Source organism: Eleginops maclovinus, chromosome 19, assembly GCF_036324505.1.
Source record: "Eleginops maclovinus isolate JMC-PN-2008 ecotype Puerto Natales chromosome 19, JC_Emac_rtc_rv5, whole genome shotgun sequence".
Classification (NCBI taxonomy): domain Eukaryota; kingdom Metazoa; phylum Chordata; class Actinopteri; order Perciformes; family Eleginopidae; genus Eleginops; species Eleginops maclovinus.
Window position 1 is genome coordinate 24,319,721 of NC_086367.1, and position 22,130 is coordinate 24,341,850.

Genomic DNA, 22,130 nt, shown 5'->3' on the forward strand with positions numbered 1-22,130 from the left:
CAGCAGGAATTCCAGGATGAAATAAAACGAGTTTTAAAGAAATGAGTGTTTTTAATCAATGCTAATGTGAAGGCTGCACTCTAACAGTGATGTTGATTTCTGTAAATGATCAGGCACCAACTGTTTTTCATCTTAGGGCTTTTGTGTTTTTAAAGTTTAGTCCAGTACTTTTACTCGAGTACTTAATAACTTAAGCACTTCAAGTATTTACACACCCTGCTATTGTATTAAGAAGAACTAATTGTACTTTTTTGATATAATTCCGAATCAGATTCACCTTTGGACATTTTTTCAGAATTTATTTTTTTCTGCAGACATATTTTTGGTTAACTCAGATTTTGACAGTTTTTAGAAATGTGACTTTCCTAAGAATGTTGACTTTTCTGATGTTGATATTTTCACAGAATTTTGACTTCTTTCAGATTTTTTCTTATTTCGACTATTTCCTGAGAATGTTGACGTTTTTCAGACTTTTGACATTTTTTCACAGTTCGAAATGTTTTCAGATTTTGACCTTTTCAGATTTTTACTATTTCCTCCAAATTTTGACAATTTGAAATGGTTCCACATTGAAAAACTAAAACATTAAAATGCTGATAATATAAACAGCATCCATTGATCTTAGTGCATTTATTGCATATTTAGTTTGAGTTTGAATATTTACGACAGTCCTTGAAGACAGCACCTATTCCATAATATGTGTAACTACCGCCACCTGCTGGCGATAAACGGGACGTTCTTCTCACAACAGCCTCAATCAAAGACCTGCATTGCAAACATACTTTACATACTCAGTGGTTGCGCTCACTTTAAAACGTTTCCCGCGGAACCACATTCATTTTCCTGCATTATTAGGCTGCTACATTAGCAGGATCAACAGACAGCAGCGCCCCCTGGCTGCATCCTGAGATCCTGCAGGAATAAAAGCTCCATCATCCTTCTCCGAGCATCGAGCGTCGCTACGGAGGAGATGAGCATCCTCCCCGCCCTGAGACACCCATGAATACGGAGTAGGGTAGCTGACTCTCGCACACACACACATATACACACACACACACACACACACACACACACACACACACACACACACACACACACACACACACACACACACACACAGGGATATACAGGACGGAAACATGGCCAAACACCGCAAAGAGAGAGACAGCTGGGGTGAGTGTACGTACCGATATTTCATTTCTTTATTCTCTCCTTGACGCACATCTTTTCTTATTCCTGTCGAGGCGTGTAAGCAATGCAGCCAATTACGTGTTTACTCCAGATTCCTCCGTTACCGGCTGGTTTTTACCGTAAATATATGACCTGTTTGCAGTTATTTTTCCCCATAATATCGAATGTAACCCCTAACGTTACATATATTTAAACCGCTATTTATCCCTGCATGCATGTCGAGCTAACATGCAGAAACGAGCAGACATGTCCTCCAGTAAAACCTGTTGGGACGTTTTTTTCATGCTGGAAACCCTCTGTTTTGGGCGGTCCAGGCCCCAGAAGGCCTGAAAATAACCTTCTTGTTTCTCTGTGTTTGTCACACTGAGCTCCTCTGATGCTCTGTGCTGCACCTGGCATCACATTATGTAATAATGCATCAGGAAATATCTCTGATCAGCTCCAGATCTGTACTGATCATCCCTGCTATCATCACCCTCCAGGTGTTAGTCAGGCCTCTGTGTTCACTTCCCTCCTCCTGCAGGAGAGGGGGAATCAGCTGGTTAAATTTGAGGATAAATGGGTTAATGCAGCTGTTTAGTCGTCAGAGTTGATCTGGTTTGACCCACTTCTAGCAGACGCCTTGGCTTGTTTCTGGAGAAGCACAGTGTGCTGGGTTAACCAGGGGAAGGGTGAGGCCTCTGCACGAGGACCGGAGTCAAACTGACAGAAACCTTGGCTTCTGGTTCCTCCTTTAATTATTCACCAACGTGCTTTCTTTACACCCTGCATTAATCTTACCAGCTACTCCTTAATGTGTCACAGGGCCTCGGTGAGATTTAGGATTCTCTATTTGCAGAAAACATCCTCAGAATGAATCAGACTCTCACATTGGAGGAGATGATTCTCTGCAGGATTTAAGTGGTGACTTTTGCAGACTGACGTTTAACCAAAAGCTAAATCAGTCACTTTCTAAAGAGGCTTCAAATATCTGATCATTTTCATCTTTTTCGGAAAGACATTCTCTGTTTTCAACATGGTAGAGTCTTTGATTATGCTCACTGTTTAATAAAAAAAACTGCATTTAAAAAAATCAAATGTCTTATTTATCTTAGGGGGGGGGGGCGGGGTCGATTTCATCCAGTTGCTCCATTTTAGAATAAAAGTAACAAATATTACAAATTAAAAACAAGAAAGAAATGTGCAATGAAACAAAAAAACTGCTTTAATAAAACATACGTTAAAATAGAAGATATAATTTATAAAATAGAAGATGTAATTTATAAAATAGAAGATGTAATTTATAAAATAGAAGATATCATTTATATTTTTTCATACAAAGTTGATGTAAAAATGTGGAATAAAACATAAAATATAATATTTAATAAACACAAAAGTTAAAAGGCTATAAGAAAAACCTAAAATGAAATTTAAAATAAATATGAGAACTTACATTTAAAACATGCACCATAAAAGTCAAATATATTTTAAAAATATTGATATAAATAATAAAACTGTGCAATAAAACATAAAATAAAATATTTAATAATATTTAATAAACACAAAAGTTAAAAGGCTATAAGAAAAACCTAAAATATTGATATAAATAATAAAACTGTGCAATAAAAGGAACAAATAGAATACAAATATTGAATTAAACATAATAAATTAAATGTAAAATGTGCACCTTGTACTACAATAAATAACAACAAAACAAATGTAAACATGTTTGTATTTCAAAATAAAGTGTGGAGATTTATTGTTATAATAAAGACAGGTTTAATTTAAATATCTGAGTTCAGTGCTGCAGCGAGTCAGCTCTGCATGACGGCAACACAATGAGTCAGTGCCAGGAAACACACAGGGTGAGCTCTGAATGATCTCATCACACACACACACACACACACACACACACACACACACACACACACACACACACACACACACACACAGATGGATGGATTCATTATTATTATTATAACAAGGTTTCAGGCGATGCTATCGATCTGCCGCTAACAGGAAGGAGTAATGGACTCAGCTTCCTGCTTCCTGTCGCCTTAATGGATCTCCGTTTCCTTCATCCAATCATATGATCATATTTCCAGGCTAATTACAAGTGGTTTTATAGGAAAAAATAACAGCAGCGTCATTTCTCTGCATGGGGGGGGGGGAGGTCACTGAGCAGGCAGAATGGGAGGGCATCAGGGGCCAAAGGTTTCAGAGGCCCGCTGGCTTTCAACTGCAAAACATCACAAAAAGATACACATACTGACCAGGAAGAGATTCAGAATCCCCATAGAGAGACACAACATCAAACATCTAAAGGAGCCATCCTTGGTCTCATAATCCACTAATGCATGCAACAACACACAGGGAAATATGTTTCATTTAGGATGGTTTTACCCTGCGCTCAATAAATGAGGCATCACAAGAAACACATGTTTTTGAAATGACTACAAAGGAACTCAAAATGACCTTAAATAAACAAATGGACTGAAAATCCATAACGTTTGGGTTTCTCGCTCCTCTGTAGTAAAGAACATGGGACTTTTGCATGTCTGATCCCAGGGGCCCATTCATTGGTCTCAAAATCAACAAGTGAAAGATTTCAAATGAAGCTTAATTTCTGCTGCACTTATAGATCAATAAGATTCAAAACCACCACAAGAGACAAAGTGAATTTAAGGAGGCACAAAATGACCTTTAAATGACTGGAAATGGCCATAAATAGACTCCAAACCTCAACAAAAAGAGTGAAAACAACCTCACAGTCTGGTTTGGCTCATATAAAGTGGAGATGATGGGGCCTTTTGCATCTGACCTGAGGGGCCCATTATTGGCCCCCCAATCCACACATGCATGCATCAACAGACAGTAAAACATGTTAAATTAAGACAATGTTTCTCTCGTGTTCTGCAGGGTCCCTGAGCGACAAGCCGGTGTACGACTGGAGCTCGGAGGAAGAGGAACCGGACGGACGGGCCCGGCCGGTGCAGGTCCTGCTGGTGAAGGATGACCACACCTTCGAGCTGGACGAGGCGGCGCTGAGCCGGATCCTGCTGAGCGCCGAGGTCCGTGACCGGGAGGTGGTCGCCATCTCTGTGGCCGGAGCCTTCCGGAAGGGCAAGTCCTTCCTCATGGACTTCATGCTGCGCTACATGTACAACAACGTAAGACCTGGCAGTATTATTTTATTTATTATTTATTTATTATTTATTATTATTATTATTATTATTATTATTATTATTATTATTATTATTATTTATTATTTATTTATTTATATTATTATTATTATTATTATTATTATTATTATTATTATTATATTGTTATTATTATTATTATTATTATTATTTATATTATTATTATTATTATTATTTATATTATTATTATTATTATTATTATTATTATTATATTATTTATATTATTATTATTGTTGTTATTATTATTATTATTATTATTATTATTTATATTATTATTATTATTATTATTATTTATTATTATTATTATTATTTATATTATTTATTATTATTATTTATTAATTATTATTATTTATTAATTATTTATTATTATTTTTATTTATTTATTTATTATTCATTATTTTTTCATTTTTGTGATTATTATTTCATTGTTATTTTCATAATTCTTTTGATATTATTTTGTTATTATTTTATTATTAACAAGGACAAAAATATCTCAAAATATTTGATTTTTAAAACGTGTTTTCATACATACATACATTCCTAGGAAATGACTATTTATTTAATTGACTGAAAGTAAATCCAATAAAAATGTGTGCAGGCGTCGGAGGGCTGGCTGGGCGTTGCAGACGAGCCTCTGACCGGCTTTTCCTGGAGGGGGGGATCCGAGAGAGAGACCACCGGGATCCAAATCTGGAGCGAAGTCTTCCTGGTGGACAAACCGGACGGCACCAAGGTGAGACCGGACTACATCCTGCAGAGAGAATACATCCCACAGAGTTTAACGAGACATGAACACATCCCACAGACTCTTAAAATAAGCTTTTTTACCAACCTTTGTATTTGTCTTTGCAGCAGGTCTTTATAGTCATGCTACACACATCTAAACTAATAATCTGACCGATAAACCAGACATATAGTAGATATGCAGATATAGTAGAAGTACTCATATCTTAAAGTAAAAGTAGTAATATCACTGTTTAAAAATGCTCTGTGAAAGTCCTGCATTTAAAAGTGTTGCTTCAGTTCTTATTGTGCAGAATGACCTTTGGAACATATTGATTTTATATTAATGCAGCACTATTATCGATGCATTAATGTGCACGTCTATAACAGCGGGAAAATGTGGGTCTAAAGGTGTTTTATTCTTATTGAGTTATTGTGTTTCCTCCTCAGGTGGCGGTTCTGCTGATGGACACTCAGGGAACGTTTGACAGCCAGTCGACTCTGAGAGACTCGGCCACCGTGTTCGCTCTGAGCACCATGATCAGCTCCATGCAGGTACGCCTCGCTGCAGGAGAGAAACGGACATTAACGTCATTAACACACTTTGGTAGAGACTGGGATATCTCAACAGGTAAAGGGTTGATCGTCACAACATTTGCAAGCATTAATCTCAGCGAGGGAATCTTAATGAAGATCCCCCTAGAACCACCATGACGTTGATATTTATAGTGAACCTATTCAGTTTATAATTCAGATATATTATATAATATATTTTTTTACATATTTGATTGTATTTAGATTTTTAAATATATTTTTCTTCATATTTTCTTTAATTATTTGATTTTATTTTCTATACTTTTGCATATTTCATATTTAAGTATATTTTATAAATGTAATTATTTTGTACATGAGAAAATACGGCCTCTTATATGTGTTAATGTTCCTGTTTTTTTTACACATCAACAATGATTTTAATGAATACAAACATGTTAACTTCAATTAAAAATCATTTTAAATGTTGTTCAGGTTTACAACATCTCACAAAATGTACAAGAGGACGACCTTCAGCACCTGCAGGTAAAACTATTAATGAACGCCATATAAACCAGAATCCTGGATGAATATACCCCCATAGACTCTCAAAGGGATAGTCTGTATGTTTTATAGACCTGTATTCTCTGTTAGCTAAAGCCACCAGACTCCATTCCCAAAACAGTCATTTTAACCTCTCAGAACACAGGAGCTGCTGGAGTACCACTGCAATGATGGGTTAGTTATTTAGTGTTACTGTAAGACTTAGGGGATTTAAAGTGTTAGTTTAGATGCACAGAAGACACACAATAACACAAACTATCTAACAGCTAAAGGCAGTGGCAGACAAGAAACTTCTGATGTGTTTTTTTCAATGGAGTCTGGTGGCTTTGGAGAGAGCCGTTCCCTGTCAGAAAGCTCTGTCTGACAGCAGGATAAAGAGCTGAAAATACACCACAACCCCCTTTAAAACACCCAAACTATCCCTTAAAGGTTCCTGTTGATATTTAATTAAATTAACTGCAGTATTTAACATTTAACTTTGTCTTTTCTGTCTTCTTCCAGCTCTTCACTGAGTACGGCAGACTAGCAATGGAGGAGACGTTCCTCAAACCCTTTCAGGTAAAATAAAAAGTATTTGCAAATAAAATACTTTATTCATCCTGAGGCACTTTGGGTTTTCGTGACAGTTGCTCCATTTGTGTATTTTAAAATATATAAACTGGTGAATTAGCAACCATACAGATATTAATGCTGTATCAGGTAACATGTATGATTTTAAGATTCACATGATGTGTTTTTTGGTCTTTAGTCCATGATCTTCCTGGTCCGAGACTGGAGCTTTCCCTACGAGTTTCCCTACGGACAGGAGGGAGGCATGAAGTTCCTGGAGAAGAGACTGAAGGTCAGATTCTACTAAATAACATGCATTTTAAATAACCGCTGCACACAATCCTTAAACCCTCACGCTTGTGTGTGTGTGTGTGTGTGTGTGTGTGTGTGTGTGTGTGTGTGTGTGTGTGTGTGTGTGTGTGTGTGTGTGTGTGTGTGTGTGTGTGTGTGTGTGTGTGTGTGTGTGTGTGTGTGTGTGTGTGTGTGTGTGTGTGTGTGTGTGTGTGCGCGCTGCAGATCTCAGAGAACCAGCACGAGGAGCTGCAGAACGTCCGGAAGCACATCCACTCCTGCTTCACCAACATCTCCTGCTTCCTGATGCCTCACCCCGGACTCAAGGTGGCCACCAACCCCAACTTCGACGGCAGGATTAAAGGTTAGTTTACACTGCTTTGATCAGGAGAGGAAAATCACTTGAAGTACAAGCTGAAATACTAGGGTCTGTACACAAATGTAGCACAGCGTGGTTTTCAGTTCGGACAGGATGCAGGATGTATAATGCATGAAATTGAACATACAGATGTGAACAACTTTAAGGTAAAACACATTAAATAAATCACCCCACAGACAGAGGTGTACGGCCACATGCATGAGCTGAATATAAAACACTTTTGTAACGTCTACCCGTGCAGAGATCGACGGGGAGTTCATCAACAACCTGAAGGTCCTGGTGCCGTGGCTCCTCAGTCCTCAGAACATCGACGTGAAGGAAATCAACGGCAGCAAGATCACCTGCAGAGGTCTGCTGGAGTACTTCAAGGTACAGGAAAAACATCAGACTTCGTACAGCATTTTCTGTGGTGCTCCCTCTCCTGTAGTGTGTTCTACAGGTTGTAGAGCATGTAAAGGGTCTGCAGAGGCTAGAATTGTTCTGCACATCACTGGGAATAGATCCAACATATTTATTCTGTTAATGTAATGTTTTTTTGTTCATCCTCTGCTTTTTTTCAGGCGTACATTAAGATTTACCAAGGTGAGGAGCTGCCACATCCAAAGTCCATGCTGCAGGTACGTCTTCACATCCTCTTTATATTTAACTGCAATACTTAAGTATTTATGGGCAACTGAAAGTTATAATGACTCACTGTACAGTTTTCTAGCTGATGTATTTTCAATATGTTCCCACTTTCCCTAACGTTAACACAGAAATCCATTCAAAACATTATGTTATTTGTAAAAAAGTTAGATTAAATCTAACATTAAGATTCAATATTTGAGATCAATATTTTTTGGAGGAGTGTAAACATATAGAAATATACCTAACATCTCATTTACATGAATTACTTTCTCAAATAAGAGGATAGTGAGCTATAAAAATGACCATTTCACATTAGGTGCTCAATTGCATTTAGTACTGGAAGTGTTTTTGTCTTACTTCTGATTCGGATCAATACAGTTTATCTTGTATTCCCCTAAAATAATCCACATTTTTATATCTGCTTCCTCTCAGGCCACAGCAGAGGCCAATAATCTGGCCGCCGTCGCTGCTGCAAAGGATCTGTACAACAAGAAGATGGAGCAGGTCTGTAGAAACTGGGGTTCAAATTGAAATCTAAAACTGTCCCCTGTGCTCTCATCCTGTTACATGTTATATGGTTGTGCAGGAAAGAGGTATTTGATGCGATAATCCAAAATAAATCCAATTGAACCAGAGAGATGCTGCCTTCAGGGTCTCAGTGCAATCACAAGACAGATTGGAGATACAGTGTGTAAGCTGAGAACAGGAGCACAGACCCAAAACAGAGAGTATTTTAAATATCTCCTCCCATCCCATCTCCCTCTCCAGGTGTGCGGTGGGGATCGGCCCTTCCTGGCCCCCAGCGAGCTGCAGGCGCGGCACGGGGCCATCAGGGAGGAGGCGCTGCAGGTGTTCAAGGGTGTGAAGAAGATGGGGGGCGAGGAGTTCAGCCGGCGCTACCTGCAGCAGCTGGAGACCGAGGTGGACGAGGTGTTCGTCCAGTACATCAAGCACAACGACTCCAAGAACATTTTCCACGCCGCTCGCACCCCCGCCACCCTCTTCGTGGTCATCTTCATCATGTACGTGGCCGCCGGCATCACGGGCTTCGTGGGCGTGGATGTCATCGCCAGCCTGTGCAACATGGTGCTGGGCCTGGCGCTCATCACGCTCTGCACCTGGGCCTACATCCGATACTCTGGGGAGTACCGTGAGCTGGGGGCCGTCATCGACCAGGTGGCCGGGGCCCTGTGGGACCAGGTGATGTGGAAAAACATTAAAAAAGTTAGGAAGAGAGTATACTGCAGGAATGAGTCGTCAAACCCAGATATAAGTCAGCTTTTTAGCACTTCCTGTTTGGAAGTCAATGGTTTTTGTTCTGAAGCCGGTTTAGTGATGTCATCTTTTAAGCTTGAATTAACCAAAGACCTTATTTCAGGCTTCTGAACAAAAACCTAATCAAAAAGCTTCAGGAATGAGTCCTAAAACCAAGACGTGAGTTTGCATTTTAACACTTCTGGAAGTCTGGAAGTCAATGGGTCACTGGGACCAGTTCATCTTTGCTCAAAAAGTGATTTAAACAACAAGGCATTATTAAAAGTATTTAACATCAGTAAATTGAATCATCGGTTACTTACATTATGGAGTACCTTTAAACCACCAGGGGGCAACAACCTCCTTCACATCAGTGGCAGAGAATGAGGATGGATCTGTTTCAATCTATTGTTGTTAAAGATGCTTTATATTATATATTCATGTATGTTCTCACACTGTATGTTTCTTTCTTTTTAATGCTTCTGCAGGGGAGCACAAATGAGGTAAGTGGAGAAATAAAGTGGGAAAACTGAAAAAGAAAGCTAAAGTTTTTCTAAAATGTGTGTATAATAAGTTATGATTTAACAGAAACATTATGCAAAGAAATGTGTTTTTGAACCCTTATTATAACTTTTTTTTATTGTATTAAGTTAGCCTTTCTTATACTAGTTCAATGTTAAACATGTTACATTTCTGCAGTAAAAAAAAGCTTTCTGTTTTTTTATTAAGTTAAATTGTGTACTTCTTACCTATAACTTGCATCCTAAATCCACCAAACTGCATCAGAAAAAAACCCGATTTTAAAAGTAAAACAGTTATATTTGCTGTTTTAAGGATTACAATCATATATTACTTTTACTTTGGAGGAGATGAGACCTTTTGTATATGATTCGGCAGCTGATTAAATCCTCGTGAATTTTGGATTTTAAGATATTACAAAAACTGCCGAGCTAATGTTAGCCTTTAGCTCGTAGCAGTTCTTACCTGCTTCTATAGAGGAAACACTCATTTTCAACTTGAAACTTCTTTATAAAGTATTTTTCTTGGTTTAAGTAACACAGTTTGGTTGTTTCAGAGAGGAAGAGACGTATGTCAATAATTCAGCAACCAGTTTAATCATCCTTCACTTTTGAATCTTAACTTATCTGAGAAACAAGATGAGCTAACGTTAGCCTTTAGCTCGTAGCAGCTCCGACCTGCTTCCATGGCGGAAACAATGATTTTAAACTTGAAACGGATTTATTTATTGTTTTTACCGGTTTAATCACAAAATCTGCTTGTTTAAGAAAGAAGGAGATGTCTAAGGTCAATTCAGCTTGATTTAAAGACCCCTGCGAACCTAAAGAAATACATAAATTCCCCCTTTTTAAATTGCTTCTACTTGTTTTTAGCCATGGTTGTGTACTACATGTTTTTTGTTTTTTTATTACTAATGTGGGCTTTCTTGTCTGTATTTAATAAGTTAGCCTCCTCTTTATTATTGCATAACCTACTGCCAGTTTTGCTGTAACACTGTACATTTCCAACCAACCAATGAAGGACTTCTGATTCTAATATTATGTGTGTAAATCCTCCACTTGTAAACACCTGTCTCTGCTCCTCAGGCTCTCTACAAGCTGTACAACGTAGCAGCCAATCACAGGCACCTTTACCACCACGCCTTCCCCGGTGGGCCTGAGGTGGACGAGGCTGCAGAGGAGCCGGACAGGAAGAGGAACTGATCACTGAGACAGCAGGGACTCCATCAGACACTCTTTTACTCTGGTGTCGGCCCACCAGTATATCCACTACTTAAAGCTAATAAGGGACTGTGTATTGTTCATGTAAAGGCAGAGCATCTCTTCAGTGGCGCCTGGAGCTCATCTTCGTCTCTTTTGTCCATTAAATATCACCTGTACAGAAGCTCCAGGATCTCCTCGGCATATTCGACCTCCAACAAAGTGACTTAAAATGACTACATTGTGACTTATAACGACCGCAAAAGGCAAATTGACAGCAAAGTGACATACAAAGATTACCAAAAGGCTTAAAATGACCACGAAATGACAACAAAGTGACTCAACAGGACTACAAAGAGACGTTAATGACCACTTTAAGACCCAAAATCTCTGCAGAGTGACTTCAAATGACTACAAAAAGACAAATTGCCAAGAAAGTAACATCAAATGATTACCTTAAAGGATTAAAATGACCACAAAAGGACTAAAGGTTATTCAATAAGACTACAAAGAGACACAAAATACCCAGTCAATGACATAAAAAGACTAAAAGACACACAAAATGCATAATTGATATCATATATGGACTACAAAGTCAATGAAAATGACTACAAATTGATTCAAAATGACTAAGTAGTGACTTAAAATGACAACAAAAACACAAATTGACTTCAAAGTACCACACAATTATTAAAATGACCACAAAATGACAAGAAAGTGACTCCAAATGTCTACAAATGGACTTAAAATGACTACAATTAGACAGAAAATGATCACAAGAAGACTCAAAGTGACTATTAAGATACAAGGGTGGTCCTTCACTTGTCTGAGCCCAGGAGCCCCTGCCTCCACTCTGTCGTTGATCTCCTATCCAACACGTTTTTTCCTCCGTCACAACGCTGGTTTTCAGAGTAAACTCAGATGTGTGAAACCCATTCGTGCCGATGGTTCTGTTCTTTGGAGTTTAGTGCTGTTCATCAGAAACCATGTGTATGATCTGTACTGTGTGTTTAAAAAACAACGCTCCATCCGCATGGTCCGTCCTCTCTGGAGCTCTGCAGCAGGTCGACTGCTCTGTTTTAATGGTTGTGATTCAGTGGTTTAGTGCCATAACTACATGTAGACAATGGTTTCACCGCGGCACTTTCACTATGATTTCTGCATCAGGGAGAAGTTTACACATCACATCACCATCTGCTGTCTGTGTGTTCTCTCTAAGGCTGAGGGAATGAGTGTGCTTTGTTTTTTATTGGATGTTTGAGCAAATCTGAGGAATGTAGCTTCACACAGCTCTTTGTTTTTTCACTTATTCCACGTTGGTGATGTTTTAACGGTGCGTTTACTTTGGGTTTATACACTTAGATGTTTAAATCTGTCCACTTGTGAGACTTTTTGCATAATATGGCATCAGCTTCTGCAGGAATGAGTCCTAAAACCCAGGAATGAGTCGGCATTCTAGCCCTTCCTGTTCTGTTTGTGTGGAAGTCAATGGGTTTACTGAAGTAAAAGTAGAAATACTACGGTTGTAAAATACTCCATTGAAAGTAAAAGTCCTAAATTCAACGTTTTACTGAAATATCAGCCTCAAAATATAACTAAAGCATGCAGAACTATATATTTAAGTACTGTTATTATTACTGAAGACTTCATGTTCACTTTGTAACGGGGGGTTTATTTTAAGTGCTTTGTATGCTGCTTTACCTAAAATAATATATCAAAATGTTAACAATCTCAAAGTACGTGTAAGTTATTGAACAAATTATGATTTTACCCCCAGACTATTTAAAGAGCTTGTAAAATATATGGTTTTAAATTACCTTAATCTGCAATATGTTAAACCATTAGTACGTTAACAGACGTTGTACAGTACGTTAACTTAAACTACGTTGGCACAGTTTAAGTTTTTAGGTTTCATTTTCAGCTTCTTAAGTCTGAAGAGTTGCTGCTTTAATTTAATTATTCTTAATTGATTTCCAAAATAAGATCTGGTAATTGCTGTATTTCTTTCTGCAGAATAAGACATTTTTAATTCAATGTTCCTGATTACAAAATAAATACATTCTCATAAAATGTTTGAAATGAAATGCTATTAATATACAAACTATCTAATAGTGTCATTATATGTTGTACATAATAATATCTATGAAACAGACTTTTCTTTGCAGACTGATTCCTTTTACTTGTATTTAAGGATATCTTCCTGACTATACTTGAATACTTGTAATGGAGTATTTTCAATGTAGTATTTGTACTTTAGTTTAAGTAAAGGATTCTTCCTGCAGCACTTTTTTTTTGCAGCTTCTGCAGAAATATGATATTTCTTGTTGCACATTCAGTCTGTTCTGACGTTTGAGTCGCAGTGTGTCACAGAAACGTCCGTCCATCAGGAAGGTAGCATCAGTTACTGTTGCACTTACACTCTAAATCTGTTGAATATGTATCACAACATCTTTATCTTGTAATTTTAATCAATTCCTGAAATCTTCTCCAGATAGTTGTTGTGTCAGAGCACTGAAAGACAAACACCGCCACACGCTTTGTTTCTGAACACGCTCTGCAAAACATACAAAACAAAAACATAAATAATAAAGTTGGACCAAATTAAAGAAAACCAGACTCCAGTTCCTTCTTTTCCAGACAAGTTTCAACACTTAATAAAAACCCACCACTCTGCTCTGATTGGTCAGCTGGCTGGCTCTGTTGTGATGGGTCAACCACTTAGAGATGTCCCGCCCCTTAGCCTATCACGTACAATGTGTTGGAGCGACAGCCAATAGGAGTGCAAGTGTTCCATAGTGATGTCACAAACAAAGCAGTCTGACGGTCAGGTGTGTTTTTTTCACTGCAGACTTTATTGCTTTTGTCTTGTTTATGAAATGCAGAAAAAATAAGATATATACAAACTGATGAAGAGCACTTCTCCTCTTCCTCATCAGAGAGTGTTTGGATTTATAAGCACTGATCATCAGGTCCTGTTAAACACCGTTAGCTCTTTATTTTCTACATTTTGAACGTCTTATAACATGTCTTTTTCTCCTCAGTGAGCTGATAGGGAAGTTAGCACCGTCTCCACCAGACAAACATTTCTGAGCATCGTAACGGATAGATCTGATTTCTGAGTGTTAAATATATATTGCTTTTAATAACCTGCACCCCTCCTGCAGGAGAGAGACGTCAGTCCATAAAATAAGGCAAAACCAGAGCGAGGAATATCCAGAGAGAAGCAGAACGAAAGGAAAGGCAAACGTAGTGTCTTTAAGAAGTGTGTTTTAGGTTCCAGTAGCTTATTATTTTTCATCACACACACACACACACACACACACACACACACACACACACACACACACACACACACACACACACACACACACACACACACACACACACACACACACACACACACACACACACACACACACACACACACACACACACACACACACACACACACACACACACACACACACAGTAATGCCAAGAGTCTTTCAATAAAGACGTGTTTCATATCAAAACTTAAATATCGGTCAAAGTTTTGGTGGATTGTCATAAAAAGAGAGAAGCACCCTAAAGTCAGAGTGTGGTTTAACGAGGCGTTCAAAGCAAGAGGAAAAAATAGCTTTTCATAAAGAGAGTAATTAGAAGAAGCTGCCTGTCCCCCCCCCACACAGAGAGGAGTGACGGGTGTAGAAAAAAAGCTGCGTTTTATCTGAGTATTTAAAAAAGAAAAGGCACAATGTCCGGGTGTTTCTGAGCACGCTCTTCTTCATGGAGTGTTCTTCAGTCGTCACTTCCTGTCGGATATATTTGGATCCAGCGAAGGCACACGTGTGTTTGGTAAAGAGGCTCCGAGGAGTCCGTCATCTTTTCAAAGTGAAGCTGCGACCGCTCCCAACCGGCTGAGACCGCAGAGAGGCGTGGTGTCCCCGCTCTCACTCGCATACACTCTCACACACTCTCTCACACACACACACACACACGCTGGGGTCAGATGTTCCCGCTGTAGTTCTGCTGCTGGTACCAGCTCTGCCTCTGCTTGCGGGCCTCCAGCTCGGAAAGCAGCGCCTGCCGGTACGCCTCATAGGACTTGACGATGTGCTCCAGCTCCTTCATGAAGAGCAGCTTCAGCATCCCCTGGTATGTGTCCAGGTCGGCCAGCTGGAACAGCTCCCACTTCAGGATGTGGTCGTACCTGCGGGGGGGGAGAGGTGGAGAGTTGGAGCAACACCTGAGCAGTATAATGCAACACACCTTAAATAAATACAACCTTAATTTAATGCAAAAGCTGCGCAGGAATGATCCCAACATAAAGGCCTGTTACTGAGCCGTCAGAACTCACTTGAGCGGGGCGCGGGCGTACACCTGCAGCCAGTCCGGGATCTCTGCAGTGTGGTACGGGTTTGCTGGGACCAGCACTGGCTGGTTCCTCTCTGCTGGGCGGGGCTGGTAGGTGACGGGCGGGGGCAGAGGGGGGGGCTGGTCGTATCGAGGGACACTGAAACACACGAGCATTTATGAAGGATATAATAAAGACTGCTTTGTGTGTCTAAAGAGCAAAGAATATTATAAGTTCAAGGAAGAGGAAGGACTACAACTCCCAGAGTGCACATCAGGAGCCACAGGTATGCAACCTGTGCAGGAAACGTGACCATGTGTCCCCAACGTTAGCCGCCTTTAGCTTAGCGGTGGAGACGGGAAGTCTTCTTCATAACTCTGAACTTATTTTATGTTTTATTCCGTCTCCCTCAGTGTGTCTCCCTCCCTCAGTGTGTCTCCCTCAGTGTGTCTCCCTCAGTGTGACACCCTCAGTGTGTCTCCCTCAGTGTGTCTCCCTCAGTGTGACACCCTCAGTGTGTCTCCCTTAGTGTGACACCCTCAGTGTGTCTCCCTTAGTGTGACACCCTCAGTGTGTCTCCCTCAGTGTGTCTCCCTCAGTGTGACACCCTCAGTGTGTCTCCCTCAGTGTGTCTCCCTCAAGAGTGTCTCCCTCAGTGTGTCTCCCTCAGTGCGTCTCCCTCAGTGTGTCTCCCTCAGTGTGTCTCTCTCAGTGTGTCTCCCTCAGTGTGAAACCCTCAGTGTGTCTCCCTCAGTGTGTCTCCCTCAGTGTGTCTCCCTCAGTGTGTCTCCCTCAGTGTGAAACCCTCAGTGTGTCTCCCTCAGTGTGTCTCCCCAGTGTGTCTCCCTCAGTGTGACTCCCTCAGTGTGTCTCCCTCAGTGTGTCTCCCTCAGTGTGACTCCCTCAGTGTGACTCCCTCAGTGTGTCTCTCTCAGAGTGTCTCCCTCAGAGTGTCTCCCTCAGTGTCTCCCTCAGTGTGTCTCCCTCAGTGTGTCTCTCTCAGTGTGTCTCCCTCAGTGTGAAACCCTCAGTGTGTCTCCCTCAGTGTGTCTCCCTCAGTGTGTCTCCCTCAGTGTGTCTCCCTCAGTGTGAAACCCTCAGTGTGTCTCCCTCAGTGTGTCTCCCCAGTGTGTCTCCCTCAGTGTGACTCCCTCAGTGTGTCTCCCTCAGTGTGTCTCCCTCAGTGTGACTCCCTCAGTGTGACTCCCTCAGTGTGTCTCTCTCAGAGTGTCTCCCTCAGAGTGTCTCCCTCAGTGTCTCCCTCAGTGTGACACTCTCAGTGTGTCTCCCTCAGTGTGTCTCCCTCCCTCAGTGTGTCTCCCTCCCTCAGCGTGTCTCCCTCAGCGTGTCTCCCTCAGTGTCTCTCTCTCATTGTGTCTCTCTGCTGTTACCCTATAAACGTCCCCCTGGGGGGGTTCTGACTGTACCTGGGGGCGCAGGGGTGTCGGTACTGCGCTCTCTTGTTGATGTGGTCCACGTAGTAGACCCCGAACTCTGCCGACTCCACCTTCTCCCAGCCGGGGGGGAGGCCCTCCCTCTCCAGCGGGTGGCTCCAGTGCGTGGTGTTGGTGTTGTGGTCGATGTAGTACTTCCTGCCGCGGATGGTCCAGTCCACCGTCCAGCCGGGGGGGAGGGGCACATCGTCCCCCGTCAGGTTGGACAGGTTCCCCAGAGACTTGGCCTGGATGCGCCCGATGCCTGAGGAAACAAACAGAGCGGGTTTTATTCCGCCGGAGGGAGGAGGAGCAGGAGCAGCTCTGGGAGAGGGAAGTATCTGAGAGGAAGTTCCTAAAAACAGGCTGTGTGGGAAAGTGTGGTTCAGAGGGGAGAAGACGGGGGAGGACGGGGGAGGCTGGGAGGTCGCTCTGATGCTGCAGCTGAGGGTGGATCAGGAGGAATGCAGTGACTCTATTTAAAGCAGAAGACTTTAAATGCCTCTCAAATCTGGAGACTTCTTTCACTGTCTTCTGAAATAAAACGATTCAACTACAACTCCATCGTTGCATACATCCGAAACCAAAGAAAGTAAAGGAAAATGGACCCGAGAACAAAACCGTTGACCAACTAAGAAGAATTTATATTGGATTATTGTTCCTCTTTTATCAGACTCTTAAAGAGGCTTTCTGTGGTGTTCCCTCTCCTGTGGTTTGTTCTACAGGTTTGAGTGCATGTAAATGGTCTGCAGAGGCTAAAATCCCTGTGTTCCTTAACATAGAGACATCACTATGGATCCCAAATACATCCAAAAGAATCCAGAAAGTACACCGTTTAATTTAGGGCTGTACCGAAAAGTGTACATGTGTATTGATGCTGTTTAAAGTGACATCACTATGGAACAATCAGGCTCCTACTGGATAGCGTTACCAATCACAACAGAGCCAGCCAGCTAACCAATCAGAGCAGACTGGGCTCTGGTTTCAGACAGAGGGTGAAGAATAAAGAGCTTTCTGAACATTAAAGCATGGAGACATGTCCCACACACTGAACTCTCCTCCAGCTGCTCCTGTAGTCTGACTCCTGCTGAGTAATGAGAGGAGGAGCAGAGAGATCCTGACTCAGGAGGAGCAGAGAGGGATCCTGACTCAGGAGGAGCAGAGAGAGGGATCCTGACTCAGGAGGAGCAGAGAGAGGGATCCTGACTCAGGAGGAGCAGAGAGAGGGATCCTGACTCAGGAGGAGCAGAGAGAGGGATCCTGACTCAGGAGGAGCAGAGAGAGGGATCCTGAGCAGAGAGGGATCCTGACTCAGGAGGAGCAGAGAGATCCTGACTCAGGAGGAGCAGAGAGGGATCCTGACTCAGGAGGAGCAGAGAGGGATCCTGAGCAGAGAGGGATCCTGACTCAGAAGGAGCAGACAGGGATCCTGACTCAGGAGGAGCAGACAGGGATCCTGACTCAGGAGGAGCAGACAGGGATCCTGACTCAGAAGGAGCAGAGCATTTTGAACTCTGCAGAACGACAGAGGAATGAAGTTTCTCAGCAAAATGGCCGCAGCAATCTGATAAATTCTGCAGAGTGACAGCAGCTCAACTCAGCCAGCTGCAGAGGAGGAGGAATGTGAGCCACTCCTCCTCTTCTTCCTCCTCCTCCTCTTCATCATCACTGCCCTTTTCTCAGAGAGAGAGACAAACCCTCTGCAGACCAAAGCTGAATGCAGCACAGTTTCTCAATCTTTTCTCTTTCCCTAAAAACAGTCAGATTTAAACACAGGTCAGGTTTCCCTGAAACAGCTCTCAGAAAACAGTACTTTTGCACTGAGCACAGTTCCAAATGTTCTGGTTATAGAAATTAAAAGGCTTACAAACAAATGAAATGCTCACGATGATTCGGATCAACAAAAGCATTCCAAAACATTGTGTAAATCATTTAAAATATGGGATATTTCTAATTAAAATGAGTAGATGTAAATCAGCAGATGACCTGAGTGAAGCAGTACTATAAAAAGCGCTTCACATATAAAATATTAAACTGCATTTATTTATTTAACATCATTTTCTTGGGAAACACACTATGCTCATATAGGAATAAAAACAGCGGCACCACACCAGCAACTGTTCAAATTAAAAACTGCAAACTCATTCTCATTGAGACTGTAAAATGTCCTGAAGCAGTCCATCACACGGATGTTTCCAGAGCAGAGCAAAACTATGTCATCCCTCAGGAGCACTGAAATCAAAAGCTCTTTTGAGCGCTTGCATTCCTTTCACAGAGGCCCATCTATGGCCCAAAAACAAATCCATAACACTAGACATTTGAAAAACAATTATACAATAGTATCCAGCCTTTAGTCTGCACCGGGTATCGGGGTCTCTGCTCCTCTCTCTGGGGGTGTGCGCCCTCAAACCAAAACAGCAGATTCTCCCCGTAAAATGTTAAAGTCCTGCCAGAAAACAATCTCTCTGCTGGTCAGAAAGGGTTTAATGAGCAGAGACAGCTTACGGAGAATAAATAGGGGATGGATGTCCGGTGGGTCTGCCGGGGGACGAGTGGCAGGCAGCAGGCTGACACTGAGACTGAGATTTCTGATCCTTTCTTTCACTCTGCTTTCTTCTGTATTGTTTTTGCAATATTCAACATGTTAGAATATCATGTTATTCCTCATATTTATAAAGCCATAATTATCATGCATCAAAAGCCATAAAGGAAAAGCACTTTCCAGAACTACGTCGGTAGATAAGCATCCCTCCCCTGACCTGAGTCACATCTCTCCCTCAGAGTTCTCTCCCTGCTTCTTGCTGACTGTCTTAAAGAATAAGAAGCCAGTCATGTTTACCTGAGGGGGGTCTCCCTGGAGCGGGGGGTGTGTGTTGTCGTGGAAGTCTCTGGAAGTTGTGTTCATTGTGCTCATAGTATCTATAGTCCTCGGGGAAGCGCTCGGGGCCCCTCCTGGTGGGGGGCTGCTGCTGCTGCTGCTGCTGCTGGGGGTCGTAGTAAGGCTCGGGGGGGTAGTAGTACCGGCCGGCATCTCCGTTCTCAGACAGGGGCCCCACGTCAGTAAGGAAGGACTGCGAGGAGCCCCCATACTCGTGGGGCAGGTCCCCCAGACTGCGGGGCAGGTACGGGGGGGCAGACATGCGGTGGCTCTCCCGGCGGGCCACCTCATGGGGGGGCCTCTGCACCGGGGCCCGGAGGAAGCTCTTGTTGCGGGACACCACGGGCTCCCGGGCGGGGGCCACAGGGTAGGAAGAGGGGCCCATGTCAGGCAGAGGGACCTCGGTGCGTCGGGGGATCGTGGGGCCATGACGGATGAACGAGGGCATCAGATCTGCAGGTGAAGAAAGAACGGTCAGGAAACTTCAAGATAAAAACACAGGAGAGACAGCACAATACTTTAGGGTCAGAGAGAGTCTGAAACTTCAAGATAAAAACACAGGAGAGACAGCACAATACTTTAGGGTCAGAGAGAGTCTGAAACTTCAAGATAAAAACACAGGAGAGACACCACAATACTTTAGGGTCAGATAGAGTCTGAAACTTCAAGATAAAAACACAGGAGAGACACCACAATACTTTAGGGTCAGAGAGAGCCCGAAACTTCACTTCCATCCCAGCAGCTTTATTTGCATCGTCAACAAGGAAGCAAACACTTACCAAAACATCAGTCAGATGAGAGGATCAATACCATGCTATCTACTAGCACTTTGTTTGAAAGATCTATATACAGGTTTAATATCAATCATTTAGCAGGATTGTTTATGTTTTTGAAACTCTCCTATCTGTGACAAACAGTACTTATTTACTGAATGTGAGTTGAGTTATTCAAGTATGTTTTAATGTCATTTTCTGGGTGTTTTCTAATGTTTTTTTCCATTGTTTTGATGCTATTATCAATTATTTTGTTCAGGATAAGCAAACCATTACATTTTAATATTGCACCATGCCTACTTGTACTTCACTTGAATATTTCCTTACTCTTGTATCTAATGTTGATTGTTTAAAGTGTTTATTTTACACAATACATAATGTAAAGTGATCAAACTAATGGGTAAGGCACTAATCCACTAAATAAAGCATATTAGATGTCAGTTAGAGTCACGTTTCTGAACCAACAGTCAATTTAACAGACGATAACACTCATACCATTTCTACCAATGGCCAAATTAAAGCTAACCATCAACACATCTGACTCTATTTAACTATGAAAACAGCATATAGAGTCAGGAAAAAGTTACAAATATATAATTAATATAATAGTTTAGTATTATTGCCATCAATGTGAGTAGTAACCGTTATCTCTGGACTTTCCTCTGACTGCAACTGACGTTAATGCAGCCAGATGATGCTAGCTAGCATTGTACCTAGCATTTGGTGTACAAAAAAGCTATAGAAACAGTTTGTCACAAGCTTTAAAATGACAAAAATGTGGCATTTTACTCCCACTCATTAATACAACCATGTTTGCTAATGTGATGTAACTCAATGCTTCCTTATTTCTCATACTGCCTCTGCTGCAGCACCTCTTTTCAACCTCTGCCTGAAACTTTGAGCTACGGGCTGTTTGATGCTAACGTTTAGCTAACAAGCTAATGACAGGTACTAACTTTGAGCTAGCGTGCTAACTGATGCTAACGTTGAACTAACGGGCTCATTAATGCCAACTTTGGGATAACAGAGTAACTGGTATACATTCTGAACTAGCAGGCTAACTTTAAACTAATAGTCTGATTTACGCTGACTTTTAGCTAGCAAGGGGAGCTAACGTTGAGCTAACGTTGAGCTAGCATGCTAACTTGTTGCTTACTTACTTCTCAGCAGCGGAGAGGTTTCCTTCTTCACATATTTCCCGTGAACCTCGGCTGGTTTCGACGCTTCGTTTTTACTTTTCTTACGTGAGAGCATAACTCCAGGCTCGGGGAAAAAACATCAACAACAACAATAACAAAATAAGTCATGGCAAGACCCTCCGACCCTGCGAGCCTCCCGTTCAGTTTGAAGGAAAGTAAACATGTTTTAAAGCTTTTTACATTAGCTAGCAGCTAAGTTAGCCGGCTAGCTTTTAGCTCCCTTTCCTTACGGCGGTCCGGTCCGCTGTGATCCCAGCTCCACACCCACAGAGAGTCCTCCTCTCCGGGGCTGGAGCTGCAGAGTCCTGCCCCCCTGGAGCGAGCTCAGCCTCCGGGGGGACCAGATGTGAAGTACTCAGAACTTGTTCTTGAGTAAAAGTAGAAGTACTCAGATCTTGTACTTGAGTAAAGTAGAAGTACTCAGATCTTGTACTTGAGTAAAGTAGAAGTACTCAGATCTTGTTCTTGAGTAAAGTAGAAGTACTCAGGTCTTGTACTTGAGTAAAGT

General features: G+C 41.7%; 2 protein-coding genes across 3 annotated transcripts; one reads left to right on the forward strand and one right to left on the reverse strand.

Annotated features, from left to right (window-relative positions):
* The first annotated feature begins 1,046 nt into the window (after positions 1–1,046).
* atl1 (atlastin GTPase 1) lies at positions 1,047–13,617 on the forward strand. Of its 2 annotated transcripts, none has more exons than XM_063908115.1 (14): positions 1,047–1,173; positions 4,090–4,340; positions 4,969–5,103; positions 5,544–5,648; positions 6,120–6,170; positions 6,690–6,746; positions 6,937–7,029; positions 7,254–7,392; positions 7,649–7,776; positions 7,968–8,024; positions 8,467–8,538; positions 8,803–9,234; positions 9,777–9,791; positions 10,893–13,617. In XM_063908115.1, the coding sequence occupies exons 1-14, from the start codon at positions 1,140–1,142 to the stop codon at positions 11,007–11,009; spliced, it is 1,686 nt and encodes a 561-aa protein (XP_063764185.1). In that variant the 5' UTR covers positions 1,047–1,139; the 3' UTR covers positions 11,010–13,617. The 2 variants fall into 2 exon arrangements, with proteins under 2 accessions (XP_063764185.1, XP_063764184.1); XM_063908114.1 differs by having other exon boundaries at positions 1,116–1,179.
* A 220-nt stretch (positions 13,618–13,837) lies between these two features.
* Positions 13,838–21,940, reverse strand: sav1 (salvador family WW domain containing protein 1). Its single transcript, XM_063908116.1, has 5 exons — positions 21,584–21,940; positions 19,612–20,103; positions 16,767–17,037; positions 15,343–15,498; positions 13,838–15,195 (listed from the first exon to the last, which is right to left on the reverse strand). Exons 1-5 carry the CDS (start codon positions 21,675–21,677, stop codon positions 14,991–14,993), a joined length of 1,218 nt encoding a protein of 405 aa, XP_063764186.1. The 5' UTR covers positions 21,678–21,940; the 3' UTR covers positions 13,838–14,990.
* Positions 21,941–22,130: the final 190 nt, after the last annotated feature.